This window comes from Apostichopus japonicus, chromosome 11, assembly GCF_037975245.1.
Source record: "Apostichopus japonicus isolate 1M-3 chromosome 11, ASM3797524v1, whole genome shotgun sequence".
NCBI classification, from domain to species: Eukaryota; Metazoa; Echinodermata; class Holothuroidea; order Aspidochirotida; family Stichopodidae; genus Apostichopus; species Apostichopus japonicus.
In genome coordinates, this window is record NC_092571.1 from 3,783,751 (window position 1) to 3,805,693 (window position 21,943).

The following is a 21,943-nucleotide window of genomic DNA, read 5'->3' on the forward strand; positions in this document are numbered from 1 at the left end:
TGACGGCTTTCAATGTCTTATAAGTAGCTCTTTTACACTTTTACGTCGTTCCCCTTGCTAATGAACAGTTGTTTGATAGAAAAGGAAGCGCCACTATACTATCAGCCATGTCAGGTTAACCAGTAATCTACTTTTGAGGATAATGCAGGAAGTTATTCGAACTTCTTGGTTGTTTTCAACGTATCTCGTGTCATCATGGATGGAATTTGCTTGAATGAGGACTGCCGGAGTCACTGGCGATACAACAGAACTTACTTAAAAGAACACTCTTTGACGTGTGAAATGAAGCACTAATATGGCAATTTTTTACAAGCTTGGGTGTTTTCACTTCAGAGTGGATTCATTAGATGTAACAAGTTACAATGACTTTTAAAGATTGCTCCTTAACCTTCCCCTACAAAGGTAAATGGATTAACTCCACAGAATGACATTGTTAATAGTTATTAACGTATTTTAATACAATGCTACCTTCAAGTGCTATTATATAATTTGATGTTCCCACTCCATTTTGATGCACATGTATTATTTACTTCGTGACAAATGGAAACGTTGGTGTTTGAAATGTTTTTAATTCTTCCAATGTCAATAATATTATAATTAACAACGTTATTTTGTTGGCAAAGTTGTTTCTCTACGCTAAACCAGTCAACGATCTTTCCGTCGATTTTGAACCTCAAAGTGGAAACAGATTTGGAAATGCAACATGCTTTTATACAGTTATTTAAGATGTGCAATGGATAATTTACTCTAGCGAGCAATGTACAACATGAAACGCAGTCCCAGTGATAGCCCCTTCCCAAATGAATGTCCCCGTTGCCCGCCCAACACTTCCATTTAGTTTGTGTGTTGAGAAGATCAACAAACGGACACTTTTTGTCGATAATGCCATTGATAAATAGGTTTTGTAGTCATAAATGTACGATATCTACTCATAATCAATGTTATAAATATAGGACAGTCAGGCATTGAGCGCACTGCACGTTGTCACTGTCATATGGAAATGTTGTTAAATGGTTTAGTGAAGCAGCTTCACATTTCTTTATACCAAATTAGAACTTTGTACAGTATGTTGATTTTTTGTTGCTTAATACTAGTGGGACAACAATATGTATGCAAATTCAATGACGCGGCCCTTGTCCATTATTTCGCAGGTAAGATTGACTGATAGCTCGGTTCTTTTCAAATAATCAGAATTTGAAAGTATTGCGCGCGAGTTTCTATACATTCAAGGCTGGTAGACACTAACATCCGAAGCACCATTTACTCTTAAGAATATGCTATTATGCATTAGACAAACAGGAAACGTAATTACATCTTTAATGTTGTTCATTACAGTCCTTGAAATTTCCTTCCTGTACTCACCAAACACCAAAAGTATCAGAGACTTTAGTATGTAATATTTCTCACCAAATGCAACCATACGTGGTTGTGTTTAAAATCTTTGCGAATCAAAATCTCAAAAGTAAAAGTTCAGAGATTAATTTTTTACTAGTGAATTTTCGTAGCGTTTTTCTTGCCTCTCTGGTTTGCTTCCTTTCCTAGTATACTCAGCAACTATTAAAACTGACATACAACTAACTTTACAGAACCAACTTTATGTAACCCAAACTTAAAATATATTTTCGTCCAACCTACCTTCCACTTGTATCACATATGGTATTTCTGTTCCATTTACTTTGCAAGTAAAGTTTCCTTTGTGACAAAGTGATACATTTTTAATATGGAGTGTAAAGTTGTCGTAAATTTCAACGGTGTCCTTACATAGATCTTTGATATGAACAAATTTTTCTATTATAATTTGACCATTGCGTAACCATCTGCCAATCTCTCCATCGGACAGTGCACACGGAAGTGCAATAGATGATGAAGTAGGTACGTAGCACACATGTGTGCAGTTGTCCAATACGGTAATTCTTGACGCAATAAGACTGTAACTATTCAGAAAAACGAGCATGAAAATTCCCCAAAGATAAGTCGAGGATACAGTTAAAGAAGAAGTAAACTTTGCTGCCATTGCTTTTGAATCCTCCACAAATCAAAGGATAACTTACTGGTGTCAGATTCATGTATTGAATTGAGCAGACATTTATCGCTGTCATCCCTGCTGTTGCTTCCCCGTCAGTCTTTCTCATAGTGAGGATGCCTAAAGCGTGTGTAGTGTTCTTTCCATGTGAAACCAATACTGAAGGGTGTATGTAACGAAAGGGAATCCGTGACTTCTCACTTTTGCGAAAAAATAATCTATAGGCTACACATCATGTCCATAATCGGAATACTATATTTTAACCCTTGGTAGATACTGGTAGTGCATAAGGAATAATTGTCAACCAAATTCACTGTTGTAACCTACGCCTTTCAATACAGCATGCAAAGCACAATAGCATTGCCAGAGCACATAAGTACATCACAATCGGAGAACATGAGGCGCACTGGCTATATCAACATTTTGAGATACGTAAGTACAAGTAGTTATATTTTCGGAACAATAAGCTATTTCCTTTATAAAAAGTAAAATTAGAACATATTTCGTCCATATTGAAACTAGTTATTCATATAGCTTTGATTACAAGTAATCATTATTTTGTTCTCATTGCTCTTTTATCTTAATTTATTTAGCACGTTAGTAAGAATACAAACCTAGAACGGATTGTTCAACGTCTCCACAGTAATTAATTATGGCAAAATTAATAAAGTTGACTATGGTATAATAAAACCAATAACATGTTGTTTTCGTTCGAATCGTGATGTCACAAAAGTTGTTGTCGATAGTAATTTAACAAATCTCTCAGATATTTTAAAAGTGTGATCGAATAACAACCGATAAATAAACTTTTTATTATTATTATTTAGTGTTGTATATAAACTTAATATGATTTATAAATTAAGAGCGCATTCTGCAATTAGGGAAAACTTAAATCATAGGGAACGTTAGGGTTCCAGAGCTGTATTATTTGCATGAAGATTTGACCCCAACTTTACTTTGGAAAATCTCGGAAACATGTATACGTGACATCGACATGACCGAAAACGAGAACAATACATGACATATGCGACAGGTGTATTCAAATATAACTCAGAGAGTAACTATTATTAACCCTTGCAATAGAGAATGGGGAGAAACACGTTTAAAAAAGTACAGTGAAGAATGAACTTACACCGACGTCAGATGGCTTGTACCGCAGATGTTCGAAGGACTGTGTCTGCTCAATCCTGCTGACCTCTTCCTCTCCAGATAGTGGTGCCTCCTGAGAGCTGGTGTCAAGAGAAGAAACATAGGTCAGCTTCTTCACGACCCTCTTCAATTGCTTTATAGTGTCTTGTATGTTTGATGAAGATAAAACACAAGAATAAGATTAAAACCCATGAGGGTCAGTAAAGAGTATGTGAGAAGTGAGGTACATGGGTCAGACAAGGGAATACATAGAAGTGGAGCAAGTATAACACCTTTTTAAATTTTTTAACCTGAAATATCGTTTCCCCCACAACAAAGTGAATTTACCTTGGTAAATTTGACACATGTGTGCACTTTTATACATGTATCTAAAGGGTCATTCCATGCCAAACTAAATCAACTAAATTATAATAAGTTGTCTTTCTATAGAAACGTGAAAAATATAACGACCAGGGTGGTCTGGCTATTTGCATTATATCTTAGGATATAATATTCAATGTATTTTAGAAAGTTATAAAAGAAGAATCTTTCTTTCTTTTAAACACCAAAGATGGTTTACTATAGTGATGTACTACAGCCTTCTTAGCATGAGACAGTGTTCATCAAGTGTCAAATGTAGTCCACCAGAGCCTAGCTTAGTGCCATTGCAGATATTGGATCAACTAATACAAAATATGAAAAACCAGCAAATAGGCTACAACAAGGACCTAGTAACGTTCAATATGTGTGGCAATTAGTCGGGCAGGTACCCTAGTAACATGAACACCTGTGCAGACAACCCTGACTTACCCGGCTGTTCCTTAAGAGCTTTGTTCTCCTCCTCTAGCTCCTGTACTTTTTGTTTGAGTTTGATATTGTCAAACTCAATATCCACCGTCTCAAACAGATCCTCGCTATCACTTAACGGCCTAAGATCTGTAAAATTTTCCAAAGTCCTCCTGGCCATGCTAATTGAAGAGGAGGCCTTCTTATTCCCTTTCTAAAAGGTAACGGAGAAGAGAACATGAACAAAGCAAAAGCGTCCTTCTTTGAATATAAAATACAGGTGTATATATGCTGTAAAGTTTGGCCTTCTTCAACAGGATATTAATTTTAAAAGATTATTGAAGTATATTAACACAAGCATCAGGCCTATACAATGCTCCAGGGTTCACTTGTAGGTAAATCATTCTCCTTCAACAGCCTTCCATTAACAAGATACAAATAACATAAAATATGGATGTTGCCCAGTAGTGGTTTGTTTTGCAAGATTGTCTGATCACAAAAAAAACAACAACAAAAACAAAACAAAAAAGATAGATCAAAGACTTCCTTGTTACCTGGAAATGGATCCTACAGACTCATTAAAAATTAAAATTTCAACTCTGCTGACATCCCTTACAATTAAATAGAATTAAATAAATGGACAGAATGGTCCAAACCTACTGACACGTACATTTTTATTCACACTTCTGTTAACGTTATCAATGATGCAAAAGAACTGAGGTTAACATACACTTGGAGACTGGCGAGCTGCTACGTTGCTAGCAGTAGCAACATTCACTAGATAGCTCTGAGGGTGTTCGATGCATTTCGTGCTCGCTTTGCTGGAACTGGGGAAGCTGACGAGTTGGTAGTCTCTTCCAGATGTTGATAAAGCAATTTCTTTTGTATATAGTATAAAAAGACCATAAAAGTCGCACATGATACCCACATTAAATTTAATATTGATCTCATTATGCACTTTCATAGGTTTTTACCTTTTCTCCTAACAATATATTCATTTAGGCTACTTTTACAAACATGGAAAAAATTCTTTATATATTCATTTAGTCATTGAAACAACAATAACCACCATGTACAAAGAAACTGGGGCTTTGTTTTCCTAGTAAATCCACACACACTGAAAGAAATATCAATCATGAATCGAAAGCATAAAATGACCTAACTTTCACAGTGTCTACTAGTAGTAGCATGGACACTTCGAAGTTCGGAAACGTAAGCCCCCAAAACTATAACTTCCTTTTATTGACAATTATGTAATGCCATATCCTTACCTACAACACTTCATGCTACTTTCCATTTCCATTTTTCTACTGCTATCGAGTTTAGTAAGTAAGAGAAATGTTTAACTCACAAGGCACTTGCTGGATTCATTTGTGGATGATTTCCAAACTCTGTATGGGACTGAGCACTGCTCCTTCAATGTGCATCAACTTATACACCTTCCTTTGACAGCGCAGCGTTGGGGGCCTCATTGGGTCCATTCTGCTTTCCCTTTCGAGGACACCAACCAGATATTGAAGAAAATGATACATGGCACACAAGCTGCTCATTTACAGGTATGAATGTCAATTGCCAGAATGTAGGGTACTCATTTAAATACTTAAGTATTGCAAACATAATGTATAATATTTGCTACCTGCTTAAACTTTGTTAACCTGATGTTTTCGTATTTCCTCTTATTCAGGTTGTTGGTGCACTGGCAGTCACTTAAAAATTGAAGAATTTTAAGCAGCAGGTAGAGAGTGATGAAGTTCTTCATTTAGCAGCTGCAATAAGAGGGAAAAAGACACGTAGAATTCAAAAAAGAGTGACAGCTGACCTTTCCTTTGTAGACAAAGGATCAAAGGATCAAAGGATCAAAGGAAGTACTTGAAGGCCCTGCCTCAGAAGCAGCTTCTAGGCACATTGGAACACCGATGATCCATGAAGTTTATGTTTACAAACGGGCAGTAGTTGGCTCATTAATGGTCCATAGCAGACGGTATGATGACAGGGGGAGGCTCAACAGCTCAAGCGTAACAACAGTACAGTTTTTTTTAAAGATGGACCCAGTTGAAACTTGGTAAAGTGGAATACTTTTTTGAAGACCATGACCGAGGGTACGTTGTTATAACCCTGCTTAACTCTTCGTTACAGAAGTCCATTCATCAAGATTCAAAGCGTAAAATGGAACAACTGACTTGTGTTAGGAAAACAAGTGACCTCATTGTGGTCAGCTTGTCCTCAATTGTTGAAATAGGAAACTGGATGGAACTTGGTAACAACTTGGAAAATTGCCAAACAAGTATGAGTATAATTTGTAGATGTGGAAATAAAGGCCTGAAGGCAGAGCTGTATATTGACTTGAGAAATCAAAAATTAGATTGAGACATTAGAAAGGTATAAATATTTGTATCTGGATAACATTTATACACATTATACACATTTTATATACATTTGAATCTGTCTTTATATGACTATATCATCCTTAAAGTGGGTATCTGGCTTACAATTTATCATAGCATTTCAGGCTTTATATGAATAAATCAAACTTTATTTGAATATCTGGATTACAATTTCATGAAGTTATATCTGGCTTTATATGGCTATACCAAAGTTAATATGAATATCTGCATTACCAATTTATTAAGTTATATCTGGCTTTATATGGCTATATCAAACTTTCTATGCATATATGGCTTACAAATATATAAAGATATATCTGGCTTTATATGGCCATATCAAACTTTATATGCATATCTGGAGTACATTTTATCAAGTTATATCTGGCTTTATATGGCCATATCAAACTTTATATGGATATCTGGCTTACAATTTTATCAAGATATATATGGCTTTATATGGCCAAATCAAACTTTATATGCATATCTGGAGTACATTGTTGTTAAGATATATCGGGCTTTATATGGCCATATCAAACTTTATATGGATATCTGGCCTATAATTATATCAGGATATATCTGGCTTTATATGGCAATATCAAACTTTTTAAGCATATCCGAAGTACATTTTTATTAAGCTATATCTGGCTTTATATGGCCATATCAAACTTTATATGGATATCTGGCTTACAATTATATTAAGATATATATGGCTTTTTATGGCCATGTCATACTTTATATTGATATCTTGCATACAATTATATCAAGATATATCTGGCTTTATATGGCTATATCAAACTTTATATGCATATCTGGAGTACATTTTTTATCAAGATATATATGGCTTTACATGGTTATATCAAACTTTATATGGATATCTGGCTTACAATTATATCAAGATATATCTGGCTTTATATGGCCATATCAAGTCTTTATCTATTCAGATATAACCAGATATCAAACCAGATATGGAATTTGAGTAAGGGAAGCTACAATAAAATTTATCTAACATGTTATAACAACAACAACATAAAAATTTGAAAACGAAAAAAGAACATTAAAAACAGAAATATTCAAAAATGTTAACAAAAATATAAATGAGGTGTGTGACTACACCAACAAAACTTAATAAATTATATCAAATATATATCTGGCTTTATATGGCCATATCAAGTCTTTATATGGATATATGGATTACATTTTCATTTAAATATATCTGGCTTAATATGGCCATGTCATACTTTACATGGATATATGGATTACATTCTCATTAAGATATATCTGGCTTTATATGGTCATATCAAACTTTATATGCATATCTGGCTTACAATTATATCAAGATATATCTGCCTTGATATGACCATGTCATAATTGATATGGATATCTGGCATTCAATTATATTAAGATATATCTGGCTTTATATGGCCATATCAAACTTTATAAGCATATCTGGAGTACATATTTATTAAGATATATCTGGCTTAATATGGCCAAGTCATACTTTATATGGATATCTTGCATACAATTATATCAAGATATATCTGGCTTTATATGGCCATATCAAACTTTATATGCATGTCTGGAGTACACTTTTATCAAGATATATATGGCTTTATATGGTTATATCAAACTTTATATGGATATCTGGCTTACAATTATATCAAGATATATATGGCTTTATATGGCCATATCAAACTTTATATGCATGTCTGGCTTACAATTATATCAAGATATATATGGCTTTAAATGGTTATATCAAACTTTATATGGATATCTGGCTTACAATTATATCAAGATATATATGGCTTTATATGGCCATATCAAACTTTATATGGATATCTATTATATCAAGATATATATGGCTTTATATGGCCATATCAAACTTTATATGGATATCTGGCTTACAATTATATCAAGATATGTATGGCTTTATATGGCCATATCAAACTTTATATGGATATCTGGCTTACAATTATACCAAGATATATCTGGCTTTATATGGCCATATCAAGTCTTTATCTATCCAGATATTGACTGATATCAAACCAGATATGGAATTTTAGTAAAGGTAGCTACAATAAAATTTATCTAACATGTAATAACAACAACAACAAAATGAAAATATGAAAACGAAAAAAGAACATTAAAAACAGAAATATCCAAAAATGTTTAAAAAATATATAAATGACTACACCAACAAAATTTAATCAATCAAAATAATCTAGAATGAACACCAAAAACAAACATGAAGTTATGAAAACGAAAAAGGAAAATTTAACACCAAAATATAGATAAAATGAACATAGCCAGTCAAAGTTCCGAAGATAGATTTCATAAGTATGTTAAGAGCTTCAAACAGTACCCAAGTTCGTCTTGACAAGATTCTACATGACTTTGTTTTGAATGCGATGTATGTTGAAATATTGTCCAAATGGAGCTTTACAACGACAGTTGACTTCAATCTTGCATAACTCTACCGGTTTCAGCCAATGATTCCATCTAAAGAAGAAAAGACCAATATGAAAACCAAAAATCAGAAACAATACTGGTCCTTTTTGGTGACATGTTTGTCTAACTCTAGAGAAAAATTACGATATTATATCCACACTCGAAGTTATTTGTAAATCCAATAAAAACCCTAACGACGAGAGTTGATAAAGACAATACAAACAAGAGAAACTTCTGCAAATACCACCAGTGTACATATTCCAGTTAGTAAGGGCAACCGGACGAAGGCTAGAAGAGGCTATTTATCGTTTAGGGACTGTTTTGTTTCAAATGTTTGTTAGATTTTCTTACCACTTGAATGAATGAATTTGTTATTTTATATTAAACATGTGTTTCTTCCTGACTCTTCCAGAAATCGGATAGAAGTAGTGATACGACGGCGTGAAAATGTAAGGTGCGATCTGTTATCATATAACCTCTCTGCTATATTATTTCTGTAGTCTGATAAAGTAAAATGAGGGATACAAATTTTGCAATTAACACTGAGGAATAATCTTGGGTTTAGGCGAGTAATTAAAAAAAATTAGGGTTAGTAAACCTTTAAAATTTGTTAATATTTGTGATATGTGAGAACCCGTCGTCTCTACTGCAAGAGATCCATTCCTCTCGGCTACAGGAATTCATTATGTACTTCTTAAAACCTCCTTTTAATGATCCAGCAGAACTAATTGACATTAAAGTCATCACAGTGATACAAAATTATATCAAAGCAAAAAAAAACAAAAAAACAAATGAGTGCGACATAAACAACGGTTGATAAGCGACAGTCTATGTCAATATATGGTCATGTAATTGTTTGCACACACAAAGATGTTTGCATCTGACCTTTGTTTTGGTTTGCACTTGTGACTTACCTCGCTCTCTGATGCTTCTGGTTGCCGCTGTGGTGGTTGTCGTGGACATCTTCGCTGCCGCTTAAGATTTACCATCAGACCTACATTCATAGCTAGGGAAGACAATAACTGCTTGATAAACTTTACACACTGTGAGTTAAGCTTCGTTAAGCTTAACAATTTTATAACATAAGTTAGCTTTACGTTAAGAGTAATGATTTTTCTTTGGAAATTCCCAAAATTATTTTCTAGACTGTTAAAACAAAGGTCAGGCTCAGCTACTAAAATGCCGTATTAAGAATTTACCAGGTAGTTTGTCCTACATCTAGCCTGTGTATGACAGTATGCTCTTTTCGATTGTATTAACATCAAATAATAAAAGCAACTTTCTTCGCCAGAAAACCGCTGTTAATGTTCTCCGCGATTTGCCATTTCTTCACTCTGTTACAACGTAAGCTACACAAAGTTCATGTTTGAAGGGAATAAAGGCAACCCAAGAAATAATTGATATTGATGACACCTTTCAAGTTTTGAAATTGGAATGAGTGTGACAATATGCATTTGTTTTTATTACACTGTTACCTATCAATACTTATTGTCTTAGTGTCAATTCGTTCAAAGATAATTTTGATATCCGGAAATCAATCGTCGCTGACAACTAAATCGGCTAGGCACATGATGAGAAAACATGTCATCGTGTGTTTGCATGATGTACATCGACGGAAAGCAACATGAATGAGAATGTCTTATGACATGAATGATTAATGAAAATAGTATCGTTAATGTTACTTTCAACCAACCAGTTCTCTAGTTTAGAACCATGTATTAAGTCATTTTCAGACTGATTAAAAATGTTTTTAATGTTGGGAAAACTTGAATAACAAGGTCTGAAAACGTTTTCTCACTAATTATTTACACACTGTGTTAGATTATTATCTTGCAGTATATATGTTTACAGCATGATGTTTATATTAGAATCAGTTGATATATATAAGTTATTATGTCAGAAAACTACCACGTGGTATTTAAATGAGAATCAATCAGATTGAAAACAGTGTTGTACAGAATGTGCTAAGTTCTAAATATTCTTTCTAGTACAAGTCATGGTGTATCGAATTTGCCTTTTGTTCATCTTACCTGCGATGATAATCAAAACGATCAGTGAGGTGACTGAACAGATCATTAACATCGCTCTGCCCTCAGACTTACAACCCTCTCTAACGTTGGCTGGTGATGTTGTATCGGATGTTGTGTTATCTGTATGAATAAAACAACGACAATATAACATGAGAAAATGCGAAATTTTGGCCAACTTAAGTAAATATATCAGCAACACTAAATCAGGTGCGTATCCAGGGGGGGCGTTGGGGGCGCGCGCCCCCCGGGTAAGGAAAAGAGGAGAGAAAAAAAGGGAAGAAAAAAGGGGAAAAGGAGGGGGGAAAAGAAAAGGAGGAGAGGAAGGAAGGGAAAAGAAAAAGAAAAAAGAGAGAAAAAGGAAAAAAGGAGGGAGTAGAAGATAGCCAAGACCTCGGGAAGAGAAAGAGGAACAGTCATAGTTAAAGCGCTGATCCCTATAATATACACAGGGTAGCCAGTGACAGATCAAGGATTACGGAGGGGGTGTGCGCCTCACCCTACCCCTTACACCGACAACTCCATTTTTGACGTTTCCATTTTTCCTCTCTCACTAATGTATCTATATAAATACTATATATGGTCTATCATAACGCGTGTGTGTGTGTATGGACGCCTTAAACAATTGTACAATTGTGCTATATGGAACCAACTGTGGCTGGTCTTGAACTCGACCGAGTCGTCGGGGTACATGACGCATTTCGGGAAGGGGCGACCGCCCCCCCCCCCGAGCAAATTTTCTTTATGACATCGCTAGTAATTTCAAAATAGACAATGCTTAGATGCAACTTACAAGGCCTGGGAAGTGTCATTTCCAGCAATCTGAGAGGCATTTTCGGCCAAAATTTTTTTTGTACGCTTCGCGCCAACTCATGGTGACGCTTCGCGCCAACTCATGGTGGCGCTTCGCTTAGATAGTTTGCCTACAGGCTTCGCCCCTCCCTTGGCAATTACTCGTTACACGCCTGTTCGAATTTGTAAAGCAAAGAGCAGATATAACATCATATCAGTGAGCATTGAAATGCATGTTCCACGTTGAACAGCCTCAAAAACTGTCTATGTGTGTAGTTAATAGGCGTAGGAGCCCAATTGGATTTGGGGGCTGTAATGACTTGCCCGAAAAAAAAGCCAAAATTTTTCGCGCGCGTTCAACATATCGATGCCAATATCATATAAGCAAGCATCGGTCATTACAGTGCATGGCATCGTGTACCTTACGGTCCGTGAAAGTTGCACAGTATACCGCTGGATGCTATGTAAACAACGAAATGTCTTATGTAGATGGAGAAAAATCATACAGATCCATTTATTTCAAAACTCTCTTTTACAGCAGTAATGTCGGCCAAGCTTAGAACTTTATTTTAATTACCAAGGAGATAATTTTTAAGCTATTCATTGCTATTTATTTTTCTTTCAGTAGGTGCCCGAAAAAGATGGGGAAAATTTGGTTGCGGGGGGGGGGGGGGGGGCTGCAGCCACCGCCTCCTACGGGACCTACGCCTATGTGTGTAGTGTTCGGTTTCGATATACCTGATATCGGAAATATCTGCTATTTTTCATTTCCTTCAACCAAGATTTATAATAGCCATTATAAGAGGTTGCAATATTTCTACACCAATAAATTAACTGTGTCTGAATTTTCGAAAATATCCTCACCAACATTCTTCATCATACTTTCCTCTACTCGTGCAACTTTGACCTGTCTGTTAGGGGATCAAGGAGGTTTTTCTATATTGCTTGTCCATAGATTGAATTTTGTGCAACATTATGGGTATGTTTTGAAGTGATTTTATTCACGAGAAATGTGAATTTTCAAATTCTCAACAAATAATGGGCTTAAAACCTTGAAAAGTGGGGCTTTCGGATATTGTGGGCCGTGACGTAGAATCACCTACAAAAGCAATGATCCATAGGACAAGCAATGAGGTCGAACATGATGTGTGACTGGTGACAATCTTCAAAAAGGTTATGGATGGAAAAAACTTTTGGGAAATACTTGGTTCTCAGGCAAAAGTGTACATCTGGTTGGTCATTTTCAAGCCCGAGAAGTGCTATTTCCGGTGATCGGGGGGGGGGGGGGGGTATCAAAACCAGAAATTTTCTTGTACGCTGCGCGCCAACCGATGGTGGCGCTCCGCTTAGATAGTAATTCGCGCCCCCCGGGTTAGAAAATCCTGGATACGCGCCTGTAAATGCTATCCGTTGCAAAAAGGGACATTTGTTTACACTGTTAAACTTGTTGTTCAAAACTGGACTCACGTGATTGAATACAACTTTGGGTAATATTAGCCCAATCATTCGGAAAGATGCTTAGTGGCATATGTCCATACTTTCAGTTTGTTTATTGTTGTTCATATTTCAAGAGGTGCGTTTATTGAATTGTGTCAATAAATTGACCGAACAGGTTTAAACGAAAAGTTATGGTAACCAAAGACAGACGATCTCTTCACGTTCAGAAGACAATAATCACTCATCCATACCTTTACGATAGTATGAATCACATTCATATACTAAATCAGCTTGTTGTTAAGACGACCATTATAGTAGCTACGTAAAGTCCAGTACTGCCTGTTAAATTTGATATATGTAGACCAAATGCTTAGTCTAGAATTTCAGTAACAATTAACAACAAGACTGTCACTTATTTTAGAGGCAAATATTTCCACATTCGACTCATATCAATAATATGAATTCATTATCGTCTTCATAGCTATCATGAAAACCATGTGCTCTTTGAAGGTACTATGTGTTATTTTTAAACAGTGTCATAGGTGCTTTGCGTAACTGTTGTTCCCATTTTACCGATTTATAAGTGTGTGGGATCGTTTCACACGTGCTAAGAAATGACCAATTGTCAATAATCAGAGGGAAGCAATTTAATTAACTAATACATGGGTACGAAACAAAACAAAGAACACCAACATAATTACTGCACAACATTTTAATTGTGTAGGTTCTTTTTGCATGACTATACAGTAATTAATTCATTTGGACTCTAAGAAAGCATGACGTGTACTGAACAAAAGTGACTGGAATCTTACCTCCGGGAAAGAAAATAAAGTCAGTCGCGAACTTAGCTTGAACATATTCTCATGCTGACTTCTTATTTTACATTCGAGGTCAATACTGTCCAAGGAAGGGTGATTTACGTGGGATCGTGAGAGCAAAGTCACAGTAAATGTGTCTCCGTGGCAATCAACTGTCGTCCACTGATCGGAAAATGTGATATAAGGATTCATGTCCTCTGCAGCTGTTTTCCATTCAAGACTGACACTAGGGCGGACGTTTCGTACGGAACATTTAAGAGTACCATCGCGATCACCTTCAGACTGACAACAGCATGTACTGCTGCAGTCTTCCACCACAAAATGTGAAGGTAGAACTAGAAAGTAGTGAAGAAATCATTGCTGAAATTTGTAATTAATATTTCCTCAATGTTTTATTACACCTGTAAATATAGTTCTTATAGAGAGAGCATAATGAGAGCGCATTTATGTTATTTACTTGATCGTTAGTTGAGTTGTCAAAATTATAATTAAAATTAAAATTATGATTCATTTCTATGAAAGTTTTTAAAAATGGGTTCGTTTTCTTCTGTTGCAACACCGATTTAAGAGCTAGTTTCATAAAACATTATTTTCCGTAAGACCAAAATCAAAGTATTAGCAAATTCTGTTAAACATTGAATCATAAAACATTTATTAACTTATTTTGACTTTCTTTATGTCTTGAAATAAGTTAAATTCAATCTAGAACCGGATTTGCAGGAAATTGCAATATTTAAGTTAGAAAAAAAGGTGAATTTCGTTTTGAGAAGTAATGGGGAAAAGTATAGTACACGTATTCAGGTTAATATATGTTTTACTACTCACCGTACATGAAAACGTTGTAAGCTTCCGAACCAGATGAAACACCGTTGCCATAGTTGCATACATAAATACCTTCATCCTTAACTTGAGCTTGAAGTAAAGTAAGAGAACCGATGATCGTTATATCAAAATCCGAATTAGTGATTTTCTTTTTACTCGATTGCACGTAATTAGCATAGCCAATTACCACTTCATGAGCGTTCCATTTCTTCCACACGAGAAAAACGTTCCTCTTTTTAGCACAATGTAACACAACCCTAGAGTTTAGTTGGAAATATTTGATTTTCAATGAACGGGGAGGATCACGATTGACCACCTCAACCAACGCAGTTACTTCATTATGAAGGACTACTTTTGGAGGCTCAACAGCTTGACATTTGAGTAAACTTAAACTGCTGGAGTTGAAAGCTGCAAACGTGGTATTTGCATAGGTTGTTATCAGAGTTGCATTTGATGACACTGAAAAGTTAGACGGAATGAAGGTATCCCAATGTACTGTCTTCCTAAACCATATTAAGTCCACTGCCGGTCGTGCATCTTGCACGTAACACTGAAGATCGAAAGGTTCATTTTCCGATAAGAAACAGAAGCTTTCATCCGGGTCACAACCTTTGATGAAAGGATACTTCTGACTTGGTGTCACTACAAAAAATAGAAAATAAACAAATTTCTGTAACAGATTCATACATATATGGTTTAAGCATTCAGCGAAAGCGAAATGATCCTGAATGTCTCAATACAGATATACCAATGGAGGGTTAGTCTTCTTTAAGAGTTTATGTTTGCAGTGTATGTATGTATGTATGTATTCACAAGTCTTAGCACTTAAAAGTTATCTTGACTCAATATAAGTAAACGTTTTCAAGAGAGCAGCCTTCTTCATTGTCGGCAGTACAATAGGAGAGAACTAGATATAACTAGATATCTGATTTCCATAAATATTTCTGGGTTGGAGTAGAGGTTGGACATAATTTGTTGTATTTCGTTTTCGGGAAAAGATTTCCCAAAATGGTCAAATTTACTAGACTTGGTAAGAATTGGAGATCCCTTTACAAAAACGTTATTCATTCATCTATGCAGTTTCGGATAAAAAGAAAATCACAAAGACAAAGTCCAACGCCGTGAAGTAAAAACGTAAAATATTGGCTTAGATTTCCCAAAACAGTGTCATTTTGACCATCACAGATCAACCCCCACCCCCCCCCCCCTCATGGAACTCCGTATTTGGTATTCTCTGCTTTGTGTGTTCCCACTACAAAGTGTTGTCTTAATTATAACATACCTCTCGACTTTTCGGTATGTCTTCCCAAACCAAGGCCTCTATACACTGTAAACAATAGTTAGTCAATATGACTAAAAAAAATTAGTCACAACGATGTCTCTATCGACCAGTTTCTTCTAGTCATTTGACTATATAACATTAGTTTTGTGACTAATTAAATCGAGTTTTCTGACTAATTAAAATTAGTCCTACTACGATGCCTCTATCGACCAAAGCTTAGTCCAGTGACCAAAAATATTAGTCATTGCAACTATGACTACTTATTTAGGTCACAAGACTAGTTTAAGATTAAGTACTAATTAGTTAAGAAATGAGATAGTGACACACATTGTAAGTTTCATGGTAATTTTTATTAACATTCAGTATTAATGCAAAATGTGACAAATAAGCATTCCATTTAAAAGTCATCTCATAAAGAACAGTAACAAACACTAAAGGTTAAAGAACATTTAAAACAATTAGACCCCCTGATGACCTATACCTACAATTTCTCAAAGACCTTCATTGTCCACTGACCATGCATCATTATGGGCTCCATCAGTTTCATCAAAATAGCAGCATGGAAGAGATGTGGACAGACAGAAAAAGGGAAAAATTGTGAGTACACAGCTCAAATATAAAAATAGAAGTTTAGCCAAATAAATTATCTTAATTAATATTTAAATATAAATATACTTAACATACATTTAATATACACAAAATAATATATCATATTTATAAATTTATTTATATAAATAATATCCCATGTCAAATCAAATGGCATAAAAAGGCCTATAGCTCTATATGACCTTAGCTGTTAAAAAGGGCCAGAAAATATCCTTATAATCATCACCTCGAATTAGGAACTTGGAAGTGGTATTATTATGAGTTTCTGACCATGGATGTGATGGTACAATATTAATGCAGAACATGTAAGTTTAATATGTTATTATCCTTGAAGCAACGTTAGGGTGGAACAGAAAACAAAGTAGTTAAAACATTTCTAGAAGTACTTTATCACATACTATAAGCTATGTCTTGAATGGTAGAAACTTACCTTTTAGGTCAATTTTTGGGGTACATTTTAAATGAGGTCCCCACATTCAATCACACTAACCTCATTTAATGATTGTAATTTTTTCCAAGTACACTGAAGTCCATGTTAAAGACTTGCCCGATATATAGAACATCACAACATGACTCACCACAGTTTTTCTATAAACCAATGATGAATACTCAAGTGAATTATCTCTTTGCATTACACCAAACAATATCCTTCCTTTTTCACTTTTGACATACAGTTGTGGTAAAGTAACAAAGGCCTAAAGACATTTGGTTAAGTATGTAACATTTGTGCTAGCCACATTTTGTAAATGTATTGTAAATTAGCCATTTACATATATTGCAACATTGGCACAGTATTGATAACAGGTCAAAAACGATGTTCTCCTGCTGCTTTTTGGCACTTTTCCTGAAGGAGAACATTCGAGGGGATGGATATAGACTCTAATAGGAGTATGCCACCTTAAGTGAGAGATGAATTTTTTTTTTCACACCAACATGATACTTTTTATAGTCGTCACAATATAAACCACAACAGAATTCTATGCAATTATCATTTTTGGTCCTAAAGATGTCTTTTCAGAGATTTCAGTATGCACTGTGCAGTGTGTAAGTACACATATGAACAATACTGTGAAAGCAGTAACTAGGTCTACGTCTGCAACAACATTTCCAGTCACCAATTTTGATAAGCTTGACCAAGTTGGGTGCATTTGTGATTCTTGCAGGTTTTATTGGTATCCGGATCACAGTCCACTTGGTCTGGCTTGCCATACCTGCAGAAACATCATCCAGAGAAAGGTCAGCGGGGAGGGCTTTTTCGTCTCTGGCTCTGAAATGTGATGAAAACTACTTTTGTTTAGCTCAGCTGATTCCTCCCAAACTGACCTACAGGACATACCCCAATGTATTCCTGAACTGTTTGGAACATGTTAAACTGATATTGCCTGTCACTCCAGTGCAACTGTTAAGTTACTAAGAATAAGAGAATAGATTTGAAGGTGTGTTTTGCCAAAACTGGATCATCGGGATTTGTAAACCAAAGCCTAACTGTAACAGTATGTGCAGTAGTCTAAAGGAAAGCTAACTGAAATGGTATCTAGATACACAGTTCACCTCAATAACATATCCAGTCCATTTAAAGGTTTATGCAAAGGTTGTTACAATGTATTAAAGACAGGTATAGGGGACAAGAGGTAGATAGGGGGCATAATTTGTGATAAAACATTCAAATTTGTTGCTCGTCAAAGAACAACAACATCAAATTACCTTACTCTCCATGGGTGGCAAGCACTGGTTCCTATAGTTACTACAGTAGATCGCACATGGAAGTATCAGGATATCTATTTCTGCTGTCAGAGTTGTTTGGAATTTGTTGTTACCTCATCTAACCAGTTGAGTCCATTGATACCACAACCATTCAAAGTATATAGCTATGAATGCTGAGGACTTGGCACATCAACTTTCTCTGAAAATTGACAAACAACAGAAAATTAATGATAGGCTGAGTAGGCTCAAAACCCCTTGATGCACATATGCAGGAGCAGAAAATGCATACCTTTGTGGATTATTTGCTAAATAAGACTCAAAACATTCTCTGTCCAGGGTATTAGGACTCAGCAGCCATTCCACTTAGGATACAGAACCCTACAACATGGTGCTACAACTGGTGTAGACTTGGTCCAGGAAGTAGGATACTAGCATAGCGCCACTATGAACCTGAGGCCTATAGGCCTAAGCTAACAACATTATGGGTATTTCATGCATTGAAACATTGAATTAAGTTTTTGTCCTTAGTTTAACACCAGGTACTTCCAACTGTAGCAAAAAATAACCAAAAATATGAGTACCATGTACTTTAGCCTACAAGAGCAGTAGGTAAGTCCCACTCTGAAGTTCTTCAGTTCAGAGTGCACGAAATGCAGACCGGGTTGGTGGTCGACGAAGTCTCTAGAAACTTGACGTATGCTAGCCTACACCACAGGCGCTCGTAACATTATAGAATAAAGGCCTAGTATACTAGCTAATAATACACATTTATATAAAATATGTCATATAAGTGTGTATTACTGCTAAAATAGTACTATACATCTACGAGCGCATGTGGGCTACACCAGGTAGACTAAACTCCTAGCCTAGCTTCGTCCTAGCGTTAGCAACAGTTTTGCTTACTAAGGCCTAACGTTATAATTTTACTCATACTTTCCAGCCAAACATATCGCGGATATTCAAACCTTCCTTGAACATTATGTCAATTGTGTCAATTATTATTTATTAGAATTTCAGTTGTGATTGAACTTACCTAACTGACGACATTTTGAAACTGCTTGTGACAATTTGTTAAATGATTAAGAATCTTCTTATTTTGTCGATAGCCCTGTTCTATCTGCAGTTAGGCAATGGCCGCAATGTACGACGTACGACGTACCACGTACGTGCATACAGTATACATGTAATCGCCGGCCGTCGTCTGAAATTTTGATCTCTGATCAGCTAAGCACACGGTATTCTACGGTACGATGATTGGATAAAAATAATGACGTCATTGGTCAAAGCTGAAGGTTATAGAAAGTAAACAAACAGAAGACTAGAACATTCTCGTCACGCTGACATACATGACATGCATAGTGAGCGTCAAAAAAGTTCGTACAAATTTATGTGACTAATTTATGTTAGTCGAGCGACCATGCAAATTGGTCTGCAACTAACGAATTGGTAATGACTAGTTTAATCTAGTCACTGTGACTAGAATTTTGCCATTCGTGACTAACTAATGTTTACAGTGATATAGGGAAAGAATAATACCTCAAAAAATCACCTACCAACCACAACTACTCGTACAGTGTACGGTCCTTGCAATTCCGCTTCTTCCGACTCCTTCCAAAATACTCGGAAACTTTGGTCGTGCTGCAAAGTGACGTTGTTGATGACCAATGAGCCGTTGGGGTAAATATCAACTTCTCCTGCTTGATACCCACTACCTGCCTTTTCACCTTCACGGTAAGATATGAATGGGCGGGAAACCTTTGTTTTCGAAGAGTTGTACCAGTATACACCAAGACTATTTTCATCAACGCTGCAAAGAACGACTCCTTCTCTTCCAATTTCAAGATATCGCAAAGACTCACACGGTTGCCCATTGGTTTTACTGATAAAGAGGGACACTGTCATGTTGATGAAATACCAAGAAAAGGAAATATAAGCACAAAGTTGTCATCATTACCGTTACTACCGCCATCATCATCACCATCATCCTCAAAACATCATATTCATATTCATCATCACCACCATCACCATCACCATCACAATCACCACCACCACCACCAACAAACAGCAAGTTGTTGCAGAAATCCTTAACGAGAATTAACACTAGTATGAACCCATTTAGTCAGCAGAATGTTGGCGAGGGACACTAATGGTGTGACCTGTCCTCTCTTGGTAGTCTTAATTTTCTTACGCATATTATGAAAATAAAATACATTAATATTTATCCCTCTTTTGCCTGTTTTCGAATGTATCAGGACTCCGAGTCTACAAACTTTCGCCCCTCGTCAGGTTTTTACCTACCATAAAGCACGACGACGTTGAAGATCAAAACCCGATGACGCTTGTCGTTTTCTTGTAAAATTTCCAGATAGGATTGCGCAGACGGGAGGAACAAAAATATATACATTGAGGACAAATGAGTTAAAGAAAATTTTCAAATAAAACAAACAATGCAACTTTACTGACAACTTGGGTAAAGGTGGTCCAAGGGGAGGGGAGGGGGGGGTTGTCAGAGGAACATGCAGAGTAAGATAGAGAAGGCGACTACTGAACGTAAACGTGAATAAATCGATTGGATCTTTCGTATTATATATTATATATATATATATATATATATATATATATATATATATATATATATATATATATATATATATATATATATATATATATATATATATAATGGTTAGTATGGTTTTCGTCTTTAACTTACCTGCAGTTTGAAAGAAATGATCTTCCATGTCTGCTACCACGATGACCGATCAATCGTTATTTCGAGCTATCCGTGATAAGTGAGACTAGCACCTATTCTTTCATAAATAATAATAATCCATGCTGGAGTACAGCTTAACACGCGATGCTCTTTTACACATATTACTTTGTGATTACTACACAATGGTACAAAGACAGATTGCTGAACATATAAAGATGATTTATGAATATGCATTATTTACTGTATGCGGTGAAGCTAACGTATGGTGTGGTTGTCGAGCATATATGTGACTATTGTTGAGACACCGAGATACAGCAGGGACCGTCATCTCCCGACAAAGAACCGAAAGTTTTTTTTTTTTAATTGTCATGGCGTGTTGAAAAGACTACGTTACCTACATAATAAACACACACACACACCCATGTTAATTGTCCTATTGCAGCACTTCTGTATGTACAAATGTTTTCGTAAATATCGAATGGGCAATGTTTAGGCTTTCTAGTTATGTTCTATGGACAGCATAACATGCCTTAGCAGACAAGTGTCACAACCGACTCGCTGTTTCACTAGACTAAAAGAAATGCTCGACAACAATGTCACGGTGCCAATGCCCTAGGTTTACACAGATATAAAGGTTATGTACTGGCAAATCCCAGTTTGCTCTTTCGATGAGGGTTATTGTACTACAGAGGATCGTGTAGTACAATATTTAACTCCTACTGAACAATATCGTCAGTTTTGATAATGAAAATGCATGAGAATGCATAAAAATAAAGCTAAAATAGTGTGTAAGCCTGTGATCGCATCGTACTAATCGTGAACCCCAAGTCAATAACTGATTTCTGAATAGTTGAAATTTTACAGAATCGCAAACATTCTGAAAAAGATCAGGTTTTAACGGATAACGGATAATCCGAAATTTGCCATTTAAAACAAAAAGAAAAAACAAACAAGAAAAGCAAATAAGTTGACAGTACAG

General features: G+C 35.8%; 2 protein-coding genes and 3 long non-coding RNA genes across 5 annotated transcripts in view; 1 reads left to right on the forward strand and 4 right to left on the reverse strand.

Moving 5' to 3' along the window:
* Positions 1 to 2,625, reverse strand: part of LOC139975806 (uncharacterized) — a 33,579-nt gene extending 30,954 nt beyond the window's left edge. The window contains exon 1 of the long non-coding RNA XR_011795891.1: positions 1,636 to 2,625. This is a non-coding gene — a long non-coding RNA (uncharacterized lncRNA). The remainder of the gene's footprint in view (positions 1 to 1,635) is intronic.
* LOC139975801 (uncharacterized) overlaps positions 1 to 21,943 on the forward strand; it is a 218,521-nt gene that overhangs the window by 76,562 nt on the left and 120,016 nt on the right. The window lies entirely within an intron of this gene.
* On the reverse strand, positions 8,174 to 13,343 carry LOC139975807 (uncharacterized). Its single transcript, XR_011795892.1, has 4 exons — positions 13,274 to 13,343; positions 10,797 to 10,916; positions 9,681 to 9,772; positions 8,174 to 8,817 (listed from the first exon to the last, which is right to left on the reverse strand). It is a non-coding gene; the product is annotated as an uncharacterized lncRNA (long non-coding RNA).
* On the reverse strand, positions 14,658 to 21,062 carry LOC139976367 (cell adhesion molecule Dscam2-like). The gene is made up of 4 exons (XM_071985059.1): positions 20,965 to 21,062; positions 20,553 to 20,603; positions 19,808 to 20,149; positions 14,658 to 15,304 (listed from the first exon to the last, which is right to left on the reverse strand). The coding sequence occupies exons 1-4, from the start codon at positions 20,990 to 20,992 to the stop codon at positions 14,658 to 14,660; spliced, it is 1,068 nt and encodes a 355-aa protein (XP_071841160.1). The 5' UTR covers positions 20,993 to 21,062.
* LOC139976283 (uncharacterized) lies at positions 16,399 to 19,611 on the reverse strand. Its single transcript, XR_011796070.1, has 3 exons — positions 19,288 to 19,611; positions 18,255 to 18,453; positions 16,399 to 17,817 (listed from the first exon to the last, which is right to left on the reverse strand). It is a non-coding gene; the product is annotated as an uncharacterized lncRNA (long non-coding RNA).

What these genes read in the sequence shown, in the direction of transcription:
- LOC139976367 (XM_071985059.1), bottom strand. Translation starts at nt 20,992, where the DNA reads ATGGAAGATCATTTCTTTCAAACTGCAG. An exon ending in CAACGTCGTCGTGCTTTATG is followed by an intron (nt 20,150 to 20,552) that starts GTAGGTAAAAAC and finishes TCAACATGACAG; the next exon opens with TGTCCCTCTTTATCAGTAAA. An exon ending in TGTACGAGTAGTTGTGGTTG is followed by an intron (nt 15,305 to 19,807) that starts GTAGGTGATTTT and finishes TATTTTTTGTAG; the next exon opens with TGACACCAAGTCAGAAGTAT.